General features: G+C 43.0%; 1 protein-coding gene across 4 annotated transcripts in view; it reads right to left on the reverse strand.

Annotated features, from left to right (window-relative positions):
* ASAH2 (N-acylsphingosine amidohydrolase 2) overlaps positions 1–15176 on the reverse strand; it is a 38937-nt gene that overhangs the window by 3249 nt on the left and 20512 nt on the right. For all 4 annotated transcript variants that reach the window (XM_083443678.1, XM_083443677.1, XM_083443680.1 and 1 more), the window contains 12 exons: positions 13986–14063; positions 11576–11696; positions 9704–9829; positions 7863–7949; positions 6563–6667; positions 6364–6445; positions 3987–4102; positions 3350–3444; positions 1956–1995; positions 1340–1435; positions 717–812; positions 108–251 (listed from right to left, as the gene is read on the reverse strand). In XM_083443678.1, coding sequence (XP_083299804.1) covers positions 108–251; positions 717–812; positions 1340–1435; positions 1956–1995; positions 3350–3444; positions 3987–4102; positions 6364–6445; positions 6563–6667; positions 7863–7949; positions 9704–9829; positions 11576–11696; positions 13986–14063 — 1186 coding nt within the window. The remainder of the gene's footprint in view (positions 1–107; positions 252–716; positions 813–1339; positions 1436–1955; positions 1996–3349; positions 3445–3986; positions 4103–6363; positions 6446–6562; positions 6668–7862; positions 7950–9703; positions 9830–11575; positions 11697–13985; positions 14064–15176) is intronic.

Raw genomic sequence — 15176 nt, forward strand, 5'->3', positions numbered from 1 at the left:
TAATTAGTATATTTGATGTATGTTAAGAAATTGCATAATTTCCATGTTCAAAATGGTACAAAGAAGAACACCATAGTATTTTATTTTTTAGAAAATGGTATACATACCACCCTGTACGTTGACCGTGCATCTTGTATGACGTCCCCAAATTTGCTACCAAGTGGTTTTGCATCAAGAACAGGAAGCAAAAGGTTCAGGCTTATGTTGAAAATGACTGGCTCTGGGAGTTTGGGCAAGTCCGGAACAGTATCCTGAAATGAGTTAAATTTGCTTTGAAATGGCAATGGTCTGTTGCGTCTTAATGATGTACAGTGGTACCTCGGGTTACATACGCTTCAGGTTACAGACTCCGCTAATCCAGAAATAGTACCTCGGGTTAAGAACTTTGTTTCAGGATGAGAACAGAAATCGTGCTCCAGCGGCGCAGCAAGAGGCCGCATTAGCTAAAGTGGTACTTCAGGTTAAGAACAGTTTCAGGTTAAGAACGGACCTCCGGAATGAATTAAGTTCCTAACCCGAGGTACCACTGTACAGGCATGGAAAAGAGAAGAGGCAAGAGCTTAGCGCTGCCACCATCTACCTAATGGTAGAGCCAGTCCTAAATACTGAGCGTCCAAGCTGCATTACGAAATAGCCCTTGAAGAACACAAAAGAAAAGACCGCACTTCTGTTTCAATTAAATATAGAGAGTCCCATCTGTACAGCTCAGCAATTACCTTAGCAATAGCCCTGGCCAGAGCACGGAATGACTGGATGTAAGCAGAAAGGGTGTGTGGTCCAAAAATGGTGGATGCTCCTTCGTATCGTTGAACCTGTGAAGTGACATAGGAAAACACCTGAGTTCTGGGCTGGCATCAAGGGCCTCAGAACTTGCCAAAGTGCCCTGCCTGCCCCTGCTGCTTTTGTGTGGTGGTGGTGGCTTCTTCTGGAGACGTGCCGAAGTTGCCATGTGACCCCTGTAAGCTAGGCAGAGGCAGGGTGGCATCTTCCTGTTTTGCCTCAGGTGGTGAAGGAGGACCGGCCGCTCTGATCTGGCTTCTGTGCGCAAGGACAAGGAACAACAACTTCCACTCCCTGTGGGAGTGTAATGAGGTGTAGCGGCATCAACAGAAAAACAGGGAGCAGGCCCTCTGGGGTTTATTGTTGTTTCATGCTCCTGCTAAATTACTAGATGACAGGCACCTTGGAAAAGTGCCTTTATATTACATGGGGCTTCCAATCTATCCACAATTTTTTCTGGAGGTAATTTTGAGTCATTCATTTGCTGGTGTGGGTGTTAATGAGTTCGCAGCTGTAATGAAAGATGGTCAGATATGAAAGATGGGGCCAGTTTATTTACCTGGTATTCTTCGTAAGTAGTTATATAGTGGGTATAAATGTTACACAGTCCCGAAAGTATAATGTTCATTCCTGGTTTCCCTTGACTCTCAAATTCCTAAGAAACAGGTGCACAAATGAGTCAATCGGCATGAAGCAGAAGAACTAATTACTATTCAGAACTAATGACCTTGGGATCGAATCATGCATTAGCTGCATGGGCCTGTAGGGTGCATAGCCAAAGCAGCAGAATTTGACAGCTCATCAGCTGATAAGTAGGGGGGGCGGTTAAATCCTCCTCAGTTTAGCAAGATTGTGGCAGTGGCATGTGAGCAGGCCGGGGGTGGGACTAGTAGAAAGAAACTATTGCCCAAGCTAGCTTTTTATAATACAGTAGTCTATTGATTCAGCCAGAAGCGGCTTAGTCCTGCTGGCCACATGACCCGGAAGCTGTACGCCGGCTCCCTCGGCCAGTAAAGCGAGATGAGCGCTGCAACCCCAGAGTCGGCCACGACTGGACCTGATGGTCAGGGGTCCCTTTACCTTTAACTTATTGATTCAAAGGGGAAATGAATAAATCAAGAGTGGGAGAACTGTCTTATGGGTAATCCCATATACTTTTAAAGCTGTGAACTTACACTTTTAACAGCTTCACGCACCCTTCTACCAGCCATTGTCCTGAGAAACATGAAAACAGATACATCAGTGTCCATACCCTTCCACTGAGCTGTAAGTAAATCAGGTCTCAAGACTATCAAAGCACCTTGAAGGTTTGTAGGTGATTGGTACAGAACCGATTTTTTACGTTGTGAACCACCCTGAGATCTATGGATGTAACGCAGATATTCCTACTACTACTACTACTACTATTAAGCATCCCCCCATTTGGTGCCCTGTAGATGTTATGGGCTATCCCTTCCATGGTCATGCTGACTGGAGTTGATGGGATTTGTACTTCCAAAATCTGTAGGGGATTTAAGAGAAGGGCAAAAACAATTACTGACATCTCTGACATTGCACAAGGGAATAGAAAAGGACTTGTAGATCTAGATCAGAGCTACTCTTTAAGTTAAGCTGAAACTTAGAGAACAAGCTAGTGACTAGATTAAGTCCCATTGCTTTAAATACGACTGATACTGCAGCCCTATATTACTGCAGGTAATTGGGCACAGAATTGCAACCTTAATCATGACTTATCTTTTGCTCAGTTGTGTCCACTGTGTATTAAATATAACATAGTTACTATGCTAATGTGTGCAAACGGGAATGGATCTTTTCCAGTGCTATTTTTTCTGGGAGTATTCAAGGGTAAACGGCCTCAGTCCAGTATACCTGAAGGAGTGTCTCCACCCCCATTGTTCTACCCAGACACTGAAATCCAACGCCAAGGGCCTTCTGGCGGTTCCCTCGTTCCAAGAAGCCAAGTTACAGGGAACCAGGCAGAGGGCCTTCTCGGTAGTGGCACCCGCCCTGTGGAACACCCTCCCACCAGATGTCAAAGAGAACAACAACTACCAGACTTTTAGAAGACATCTGAAGACAGGCCGGTTTAGGGAAGCTTTTAATGTGTAATAGACTATTGTATTTTAATATTCTGTTGGAAGCTGCCCAGAGTGGCTGGGGAAACCCAGCCAGATGGGCGGGGTATAAATAATAAATTATTATTATTACTTAGTACCAGCCCCACCTTTCCCCCACCTTTTTTTTTTGCAAATGTTGAAAGTGTGGCACTTAATGGACAACTTCATGGTGAATACTGGCACCTTTTTATTTATTTTTTAAAAAAGCATTGGACCTTCTCCTTTTATGTTTGCAGTACTTTAATACAGAACTAATATGCCACTCATGTTGTCCGTTTGACCTTTCCACTTTCCCAGCTGTTTTTCATTCCATTTCCAAATGCACAGCTGCAGGTCTTTCAGAACTATCTCTTTCCCTTCAACTATTTATCCTGCTTTTGAACGCACTGTGAAGGTCCTTAACACACATTAATGAATGCACTTTACTATCAACGTAGAATGTGAATACATACGTAAACTCTCCTGGAAGAGCCACTATTGCCACAGATCCAATGGTTGCTATTTGAACATCAATCACATGTGGGTGCCATGGGTGAGGTTTTGAAAGCTTAAGAAATTCAGGAAGTAAATGAGAATCTCATGTTAGCTTTTATTCTGAAAGAGGACATTCTGGCTGAATCTAGACACATCAAAGAAGCGTTTCAGTTAAAAGCATTCTAAATTTAAACAGGGAAAACGTGTAGAGAAAAACGGGGCTCCACAGCGCTATCTGGTGGCACAATGTTATATCGTATATATAATACATATCAATCGCTTTTTCTTTACCAATCTAGCTGAGTCCTCTGAAACAGCCCATCCTCATCCTCACCAAAATTGTGGGGACTACTGACTGATCAGAGAAAAGTGAATGGAGGTATGAGGAGATGCGCTTCTATCTATGCTCCACCTATTTTATTTGTAAATAAACTCAAATATTGCACAATGGCAATCAGCCTCTTCCAGGAAAACCAGCCTGGGAAAGTGGCTTTTGGCTCAGAGAAGACTGGTGTGCACAGCATTATGTTGACTATCTAAGTCCACATCAATTAGATTACTCAAGTCTGAGCTGAAATGGATTCACTCCTGGCAGCAAATTCTCATGTTTCATACCTCTCCTGTAGGAAGCAGGATGGGCTTCGGACTGTGGCATTCTTTCGTTTCATTGGATGGCTCAACAAGTAATGCATCACGAAGTGCATCCAACAATGAATTGCCTTCTGTTGTGCCTGTCAACAAATATGTAAGATAGTTTAAGAGGTGTTTATTAGATTTTTGAAGGCAAAAAGCTAGAGCTAAAGAGAGAGGATGTTGCTTTGAACATTATATTCTGCATGAGCCATACTATTTCCATTGCTTTTAAGAGCATTAGAGTGTTTTCTCTTGATTGGGTTTTGCCTGACATTTCCACCTTCCTTTCCACTGGTTCCAACCAAGCATCTCAAGAAGTAGGTAGCTAAGGGTATAAGGCTGGTCACTGTGAGAACAGTCTTGGACTAGATGGGCCAGAGGGTTCTTGTCATGTTCTCATGTGGTTACTCATGGAAGCTCATGCTATTCTGTTATAAAAAGCTCATTAAATGTTAGTCTCATGCTGCTGCTGAACACATTTTTCTTCAGCAGGTAACCTGTTAATATTTTACTTATTTTTGAAATAATATATATGTTGAGAATGAATGCCTAGCTTTAGTTCTAATATAAAAACCTATTATGTGCATTTAAAAAATACACTCACAGTATTTTCAAAAGAAACCTGATGGATATGTAGTTTCGATTCCATTACCTTGAAAAAAACAAATAGCTTAGGCTCCTCCAAAAACATTATCACTAATTCATATTGCTGTCAAGTATGAATTAAGGTAAAGGTAAAGGGACCCCTGACCATTAGGTCCAGTCGTGGCCGACTCTGGGGTTGTGGCGCTCATCTTGCTTTATTGGCCGAGGGAGTCGGCATACAGCTTCCGGGTCATGTGGCCAGCAGGACTAAGCTGCTTCTGGCGAACCAGAGCAGCGCACGGAAACGCCGTTTACTTTCCCGCTGGAGCGGTACCTATTTATCTACTTGCACTTTGACATGCTTTCGAACTGCTAGGTTGGTAGGAGCAGGGACCAAGCAACAGGAGCTCACCCCGTCGCGGGGATTTGAACCGCCAACCTTCTGATCGGCAACTCCTAGGCTCTGTGGTTTAACCCACAGTGCCACCCACGTCCCCAAGCTATAAAAAGCTGCTAATTACAGCTACCCATCATTTAAAGAGTTTGAGATGATTAATCAACCAACTGAACTTTAATATAGAGAAAAACATTTATGTAGAAATGAGAGATCAAAGAAAGATTCCTTACCACATTTTAATGGCCGCTGCCCTACTTTTAATAGTGCTCATGATTTTCACTGCAGAAGGCCTTGTGATTTCATTACTTACCCTTTGAGCTAAGCTGACTAACAAACATTGCCTGCCGCAGTGGGAACTGCTGTCCACAACATGGCTTATCTCACAGTAGTCTACGTAAGGGTACGAGGATGCAAATCATGTGCAAGGATTGGCTGTACACTCTCATGAGCCTAAATTTTAAGAAGGTAACAGCCTTTACATACAATAAACATACAGGGAACGAACTCCCACAAAATCTCTTATTGTTCACAACAGAGGGAGTTAAAGCTAAGGAAGGGCAATTCAATAATCATTTGGGTAGGGATACGGGTGGTGCTGTGGTCTAAACCACTGAGCCTCTTGGGCTTGCCGATCAGAAGGTCGCGGTTCGAATCCCCGCAATGGGGTGAGCTCCTGTTGCTTGGTCCCAGCTCCTGCCAACCTAGAAGTTTCGAAAGCACGCCAAAAAGTGCAAGTAGATAAATAGGTACAACTCTGGTGGAAATGGTGTTTCCGTGCGCTGCTCTGGTTTCACCAGAAACAGCTTAGTCAAGCTGGCCACATGACCCGGAAAAACTGTCTGAGGACAAACTCCAGCTCCCTCGGCCTGTAAAACGAGATGAGCACTGCAACCCTAGAGTCATCTGTGACTGGACTTAACTGTCAGGGGTCCATTACCTTTTTTATCATTTGGGTAAAATCAGACTAAGGGAGTTTAAGGCCTAGCTGGTGTGCACAAGAGAGGGACACCTGAAGTTAGGAGCCATCTTGGGGTAGGCCACCTGAGGGGTGAATTTTAGGCCAGTGGTGAAATAAGATCAGATTAGAAGATATCCGACCCTTCCAAATCAACACTAGCTGATTTCAAGGTCCATACTGATCACAAAATGTTATACAATCAATAACAATAATTAGCAAACATATACAGACAACTTACAACTTGCATGGGTATTAGTTTCCAGGGACTGTGCACAAAGGGAAAAATAGTGCATAGCCTGAACTTACCATGTGTGATCATCCCTCTCTCCGGAACCCAACATGCCAGGCATGCAAAGCTGTATTCCGCAAGTTAAAAGTGTGCAAGTTGCAAGTCAACTGTAAGGTTTATCTCCACTTGCCTTGAGTGAAATTGAGGATGCCTGGTCCATCTACAGTACCAGCAGCAAAGCTGTACCCCACAGCAGGTTTACATGTTTTTCCCTTGAGAAAAGCATAATGAAAAAGTTAAGATGCGCTTTGTAAATGCCTCTGTATTGTTGTTTATTTGCCGACTTTCTACCTAGCAACAGACTTCCAAGGTGGCTGCTGATACTTTACCGAGTGAGTAGCATTGAGCTGCACAGTGAAGTTAGCCATGTCCACCCACTCGTGACTCGATCTGATGGGGCCACTTATCTCTTCAGATGCCTTCATAGACAGTTCCTGAAATACAAATGGCAGTCATGGGAAAACCCACCCTAATCTGCATGCTTATATTTCCAGAGGCTCTGTCCCACCAACTTCCCCTACACATAGGAAGGCTGGAGGTGCTATTGCATAGCCTCCCCCTCCGTGCTTTGCTATTTGCTCCTGAGATGGAGTGAGTCTCAGCCATGTCAACAGAGTTGGTTCCTGAGGGGGTGAGAAGTGGAGGCAGTGGTACCCTTCCGGAGGCAGTGACAGGGCACTTGGGATGGGGCAAGGTTGGGTGAGCTCTGGGGTGGCAGCAATGGATACACTTTTGGGAACACTGCACCTGCCCCAGACATTTGCTGATTTCACTGCAACCCCAGCACTGTCCTGACAAGTGCAGTGCTATTGTGTACAGAAGGATGCCGTCATCTCTGCCCCACTCCCAAGAATCATCTCTGCATGCCATATTAGCCTTGGGTGAATTGTCATTACTGGCGGTCCTTTTTCTGTTCTATTGTTCTCTCTCATGCAGCCGATTTAATCTTCTCTGCTAGTTAGGAGGGGGTAATACTGGAAGAGAAGAAAGCCAGAACAACGATCAACTACTCTATGGAATGAAACTGCTTCTGCTGAGGACAAGAATGAACTATATCCTTCCTGGGTATCTGAACTGAGTCTTAATAGGTCATGGATATTTGCCTTTTTTTAAAAAACAAAACAAAACACCCCCCCCTACTAAAATGGTAGGAACTGTTTATGGCACAGCTAGTTTTGTGCACAATAGTGATATTTATTCCCACTCTATTGAATAGGAGTCAGGCTGGTATTACCAACAATATTTCAGAGGAAGAAATTCACAGCAAACTATTCAGTCATCACTATTCAGTGTCGCTTCTTGGGTTTGAACTAGTTACATACCATCAGCCTTACCTGTCAGATAAGGTGCCTATCAATATGAAGTAAGATAAGAATGTATTGTGACTCTCCCTATGTCCTTGGAATGGACTGGAAAAAGAACCCTGAAGCGAGATGAGCGCCACACCCCATAGCTGCCTTTGACTGGACCTAACCGTCCAGGGGTCCTTTACCTTTACCTACCTATTTCCAGCTGGAAGAAATGGTCAAAGGCATTTTCAAAGACTTACAGATGAAAACTTAATTGTCAGAAGAATGTTTGTTTTTAAAACACAAAGGCATCCTAGAATTTCAACCCATCGAAGCTTACCTTCGCTTTCAAGTAGATGTTTCTGCCAATTATTTTGGTGCTCTCAAACATATCCTTGCCAGGACCTGAAGCTATGCACTTCGTGGCCTAACATTGGAAAGAACAAATAAAAGGGGAAAGGCACAAACTATTAGTATATAGTTTTATACTATAGTATACAGAGGCAAAAACTGTTGTAGCAGTTTTATCAAAGAGGGCAGCTCTTTTATGTATTTCCATCATAATTCCATGAACCTGCACTGTCAGGAGACTTATTTACATTACTGCACTATTATGGGACTCCCACATAGCTAGGAAAATATATGAATTGGGCCTTAGGGACGGCCGAGATGCTTGCTAGAGACAGAACAGGCACCTGTGCATCTAGTTTTCCTTGTTTAAATTCAGGCATTGAAGGGGAGGGATCCTTGTGAGGAAGTGGGGAGGCTTATCTATTTTCTCCCCAATGTGATCAGAAGGAACTGTCTCCCCACTTATCTCTTATCCCAATAGTACACCTCTCCCTGTGATCTTTGCTCCTGCAGCTCAGTTCCTATGTTCTACTCTAGGTGCACACAACTGAGACAAACACACCAGTTGCTTCTCTAGTAACTCTCTGCCTCTCCTCACCTTCCTCTTGTTGATAAAACCATTGATTTGGCACAAGTTAAAACCAATTAAAACTCAATTAAAATCATGTGATCAGCAGAGCTCCGGAGCCAGCTCTCTGACCTGACGTCATCTTAACCAGAGTCCCATCCTTTTGTTGATTTTCTCTCAGTTGATTTTTGGATTGTAAGCACCCTGAGGCAGGAACGTGGCCTCTGGTGCTCTGTAAAGCACCACACATATTTATTTATGCCAAATAAATAAATATTTCCCTTTCACTCATCTTGTAGGGAAGATAGAAAGATGTCCTGAATAGAATTCTAACACTGCCACAGGCCACTCTGGGGGCACCAGGGAGGATGCTGTTTCTCCACTACTGTGGAATGGATTTCATTTGTCGTCTTTGCAACCCCCCACCCCAAAATGAGATCAAACCCACTATTTGATCTCATATGTCCCTTTCCTTGTTTGCCAGTCTGGCATCTCATTGTGAGTTTCGAGGAAAGGCACATGCAAATAACAGAAGGAGGATTGGCACTGAATGGGAATGGGGAAATAGCATTTGCATCAGCATCAGTACAGAACTGTGACAAATACCTCAACAGCAGCTACAGATGACTGGGTTATTGTGGATCATTGTCCTGGTTTGAGAGATGCTCAGGATGACTTCCCAAGTTCATGAAATTGGTTGCTATAAGCGTTGGCTGCATTTCACCTAGGTTCTGGCCAAATTCACAGGCTGAGCTCAAGCCATTTGGTTGTGCCATCAGGATTGCTACTGGCCTAATTCATTATGTCAGCTAGAATGGTGCTGGATGAAGCACCATTTGCAAAAGGGCGATACAAACAATTCTAAACTCTTTCCGTGGGTAAAGATGTAATTAGCCAGCGGCATTTAGCTTGGGCAGCAGCAGTGTAATTTTGTATTTAATGAGTATCTGAAACTCCTCTTGAGATAATTTATGTACAAAGTACGCTGAAACAGAAAGACCGAGACATTTATAGATGGCCGAGTATGCATGAGTTGTGTTTTTGCCAAACCTGATTATTGAGATTGGTTTTATAGGGTGTGAGGGAAGCACTTGGAACCCTATAATTGAAACTGGAGAGACAAAACCAATCTAGACATAGATTGATTTTATCAGTCGGTTTTAAGGAGTATTTTATCCTGTGCTATGTGAGCCACTCAAAGGTTTTTGTTGATTAGGCAATATTTAAACCTTGTTAAATAAATCAAGATAAATGATACCTACCCCACCTTCTGGGCAGTAATTGTCCAAGCTCTCACACGACTCTCCCGTGTTAATGCAATGTGGACCTTTTGTGTTCGGAGACACATCTCCCAGGTTAGATGATGCAAAACCTGCTACATATGGCCCCTGCAAGGGGAGGAATGGTCTCATTGGTGATGCCATCAAAAATATTGCTGCAGAACGTCTGCCACACATTCATTTTTGTGCCTCACGGAAAATGTTTGTAGATGCAAGAATGCGAAACCAGTTAATGCTCACTAGATAGCATGCATCACCTAGATTCTCCCATCCACCTCAGTTAAGTCATATATGGCATGATATAATGGAAGTAAATGGTCCTTTATCACAGTGGAGCCCAACATTTCTGCTATCTTTGTTGTTTCCCTTCATTTCATGTCCCTCAACTTTGTGTGATGTAATGTTTACACACTGAGCACCTGTATAGGTAGACATTTCCCTTACAAGGTGAGAAACTATGTGGCAGGAGGGGGAGTTGGACCTCTTATGCTGTTGTGTGAAAATGGTGTGACTGTCCTTTTCCGCTGTGCTGAGGAGCTGCTATGGAGCTCCACCTGCCTTTCCCATTAGATCCCCTTTTTAGCAGATTGTGCTCTTTTTTTATGAGCACCCTAATCTCCAAGCACTGAGAAGTTACAGGGTTTGCAGTGTGTACTTCAGGTTTGCTTTCCTTCAAAGGAAGGCCACTAGAGACTGTAGTATCTTTGCAATATATAACATAACACAACAACAGCCTGGTGGATCAAGCCAATCGGGGCAAATCTACTGGGAAACTAATGAAGCTTAAGCTTCAAGGCCTCTAATCCTTGAGGGACTCCAGAAGCGACTTTAGTCCACACTGCTTAAAAATTGTGGGCCTAGTAGACCCAATTTGAGTCACACGACTCCAGTTGGTTACTTTTTTGTTGTATATATTTCAACAATCCCAAAGTTTGAGAATCGGTAATACAGATGTTGTAAAGGTGTGGTGATCTGTTGCGGAACAACCCCACTGAAGAAGATGACAATGGTTACCCAGACCTTGTTGCTGGTTGCCAACTCTTTGTATATACAATTATTGAAAGCCACTGTAAAACACTGAGGTAAAAATTAAGGGCATCATCCAATTTAGTGCTGGTACATCATACTGGTTTCGGCTGGAGAGTGAATAATTTCCTGCCTTCCATATAGAGAAGCGGTATCTAAAACTGGCTGGATTGTGACTAATATTTTACAAGAATTTGGGCATAATTTCTGAACTAGAATTCTGTGCTGGATTGAGCAGGTGATATTAGAAAGGGGAGATTACAGCTGGAAAAAGGTGATATCCACTACTGTTTTTTAAAAGTTCCTTTTTAACTTCTCCATGCTAAGATTAAAACTTATACTAAAAATAAATTATACACTATAGAACTAAAAAAAATACTAAAAAAAACAAAAGTAGTATGAACACCGACAATTGGGAAACACTGGTCTGTGAGAGCTCCAGTTGGAGAACAGCCTTTATCAAAGGTGTCATGGACTTTAAGATGATCAAACTCAGGACGAAAGGGAGAAACGTGCTAAGAGGAAGTCACGTTTGGCAAACCCTCACCATGATCAACTCCCACCCGGAAACCTATGTCCTCACTGTGGAAGGATGTGTGGATCCAGAATTGGCCTCCACAGTCACATTACGGACTCACTGTTAAGATTGTGATCATGGGAGATGATCTTACTCAGCTATAAGTCATCGCCAAAGAAGAAAGAAGATATCACTGGCTGATAAACCAGTGATACTGACGGATCACAGTAGCCTGAACATTGGAAAGTTTTGATAAGGTATTGCATTGGTAAAATCTAATTTATGTTGGGAGCACAGTAAACGGTTCCTACCTTTCCTTGAAAATATCCTACGTTTTTCTCTTCTTCAAGGAGATGAACTGCATAACCAACGTTGTCACTACATGTAAGACGGTTGGTGTTGTTCATACTGACAGGGTGAATTGGAAACCACCTAAGAAAAATTAATAAGAATTTTAAAAAATTGAAAATATTTTTTTGGGGGCCCCGCTAGGGGCACCTTGGAAGATGGCTGACAATACCATCTCTCCAGCTCACACGAGGTAATTAAGGGGCTGAGATGGGAGTAAATCAGCCTCCCAAATTCTTCCCTGTGGAAGGGAAGATGCAGCCTCATCCGCGGTTGCCCATAAATCACCCCCGAGTTCGAAAGAAGGAGGGGATGAGGGCACTGGATGGAAAGCCCTTGAGTGAGTTCAGATCTCCTGGACACTGTCTCTGAGAGCGACTCTAGTTGCATTTCTTAAGATGAAAAATTGGAAGTAAGAATTATTGCACATGCTTCAAGCGAAGAAAAGGGCATGTTAGCTGCTAATTAAGCCTGCCACTGAGAAGTTAAGAGTGATGGAATGGACTGGAAAGAAGATAACATTAAAGAATAACATCTATGCCAGTATGTTGAAACGGAACGGAAAGAGGGGGACTTTTTCTTTTTTTATTACGATATTACCTAACAAACCCCCCCAGAAGAACCGTCATACAACCTATAGCAAGTGAGATTAGAAAATAAACTGTGTGAAAATAAAAATATAAACTAAAGCCTTTGTTTTTTGAAATATCTGGAAAGAAAATAAAAGGCTCTCCTGAGACGCAGTTTTTAATTGGGATACGCCATTATGAGACAGACTATGTTGCGAGATTAATAGTCAAAGCGGGAGGCGAGCCATTACTCTGTTATCATGTTTGTATTCTAAGTTTGACTTGGCTAATCTTCTCTGGAAAGACTAATTTATGGTGTAACCTGTCTGGGAAAATTAATGAGCAAACGTCTAGATTGTATTTCATCGGAACTGAGAAAAATGGCTTTTGCCGCCCGAGGAGGATCAGCCTGTGAAGATTTATTGCAAACAAAAGACTTACCAGCTTTAAAAAAAAGGGAGAGCCTTACAAAGTTCACACAGAAGTATAATATTGCTTACTTTAACTCGCCTGTGGAAACAACTCAGAGGCTATTAAGAAGAAAAAGGATAACAACAAGAAGATTGAAAGATCGGATGGGTGAATACTAAAAGCAGCAGAAATATGAGATGATTGGACCCTTACTAAACTCGAAGCATGGGAACCCCCAGCAAAAAAAATATAATTTGGCAAAATATTTGGACTTTATGATATGTATTGGTATAATTTGGAATAATTAATGTGATATGATTGGTTTGTTAAATGGAACTTAATAAAAATTATTTTTTTAAAAATTGAAAAATATTCACTAATGCAGCCTTTTTAGATAATTCGTGTAAATCACATAAAAATATTATATATATATATATTACACAAAGCAGGAAGCATTCAAAAGTCACCTCATTATGCCACATGTATAGACCAAGGGCTACTTCACATTTTCATTAATTCATAGAATCTTAGAGTTGGAAGGGACCCCAAGGGTCACCTAGTCCAACCCCCTGCAATGCAGGAATCTCAGCTAAAGCATCCATGACAGTTGGCCACCCAACTTCTGTTAAAAAACTTCCAAGGAAGGAGAGTCCACCACCTCTCGTGGGAGTCTGTTCCACTGCTGAACCGCTCTTGCTGTCAGAATGTTTTCCTGAATGTTTAGTTCAAGAGACTCAAAATCTGTATTTCCTTTTTAACCCAGTTTCTCTTAACATCCCTTTTCCATCTAAGCCTACAGCTTGATTCTTCTCTTTATCTATTTGCAATGGTCGCCCTTGTGCTCGCAGAACCTATTTGATCAGGTGGGTGCTTCTATCAAAAGATGATTTTTGCCAATTCTCCATGTCCCCTGCAATGCCCGTCCACACCCAGCACCTTCCTGTTCTGGTGCTGCTCTGGAGCTGTTTCTCAGGAAAAACTAAGGGGCTGTTGTTGGCATCCATCTCGAGAGACAATGGAGCGCGCCTCCAGGGGTGAAGTCAAACCACTGGAGAATCGCAGCGCCTGCTGTGGCGGCAGAGACCAGCAACTCATAACTGATTGCCTCCTCTCTTTATTAATAGAGACATCCACTGCATCAAAAGCCCTCCTGTGAGTCTGAGGGTCACCAGCTGGATTCCACTCAGTATCACAGGTCTCTTTAAACTCCCCGCTCTGCTAACTTTCTTTAAATTTCCATTGTGCGGTCTCTCTTTTCTCTCTGTCCCACCACACCCACCTGCCAGATCATCCTAATCTTTTAAAAAATTAAAGTTACTGGGGGGGAAAAATCATTCTGATATAGTATTTACCTCCCCTTGATTTTTTTAAACAGAACATTCATAATTCTTACATAAACAGTCCGATGTCTTCGCCGCTGTCAGCAACCATCTTCAGTACCACCATTTCTTGGTCTGTATTTGATGAATACCTGGATAACGTGAGGAAAAGAGATACAGTCATACCTCATGTTATGTCCGCTTCATGTTACGTTCTTTCAGCATACGTCCCACAGCGACCCGGAAAGGGTTACTTCCTGGTTTCGCCACTCGCACATGCGCAGAAGGGCAAAATGACATCACATGCATGCGTAGAAGCGGCGTTCCTTTCATGTTGTGAATGGGCCTCCGGAACGGATCCCATTCGCAACCAGAGGTACCACTGTACTCTTCACAATGCAGACTTGGAAACAGATGCAAGTCACAATTGGGGAAATGAAATTCTCCTGCACTCTCTCTCTCTCTTTCTCTGAATTAAGGGGAAATCTGCAAGAGCCAATGGTGCTGTAATGTAATTTTAGACTGAATAGTCTAAACGGAGGCTCCATCTTTAAGGGGGGAAATGATTAACCAGTCTCGCTTTTAAAGGGTCCTTCTGCTGAGTGAGGCCGTGGACCTCTGCCCCAAAGTTCTGCCCTGACGGCACCACTGTCCAGAGCACTACTGTGTTGTAGTGCACAGGGCTGGCACCAGAAATATGCATCATCCATGCCAGAGCCCATGTTCCAGTAGCATCCTAACTACCACCCCCTGGAGCCTGCTGTCCCTGACATTTCTCCTTCCTGCTGTTGTTGCCTGTTCACCTGCCGTCTCTAAGGGAGCTGTCAGTCAAAGGCTGCATGCTTTTCCCTCAGGGAGCTTGTTCACAGTGGGCACAGAGGCAGAGGCATGTGAACAAACAGTGGCAACAGCGCCAGGAAGAGATGAATGTATTCAGCAAACTGAGAGCATCTTACACATGGGCAGCCCACCACCAAACCTGGAACTGGCACTACTTGTGTGGTTCCCATTCCTTTGTATAAAGTAAGTGCTGGAGAACTTCCTGCTGGAAGATCCACCAGAGAAATCCTGGGCAAGATTACATGCTTTGACTGTATATAGTACTCTTCTGATTTGCCCTCTGCTTTTTGCTGATAACAGATTGTGTGGAAGGAACTGATTTGTTAAGTAGCCTCTTAATTTTGATATTCTGTATGCACCCCTCTCTACCTGAAACACAATTTTATGTGTTTGACAGCGGGAAAGCCTTAAGTAACTGGCATCCC

The sequence above is a fragment of the Podarcis tiliguerta genome (genome assembly GCF_965153285.1).
Source record: "Podarcis tiliguerta genome assembly, chromosome: 5".
Lineage (NCBI taxonomy): Eukaryota > Metazoa > Chordata > Lepidosauria > Squamata > Lacertidae > Podarcis > Podarcis tiliguerta.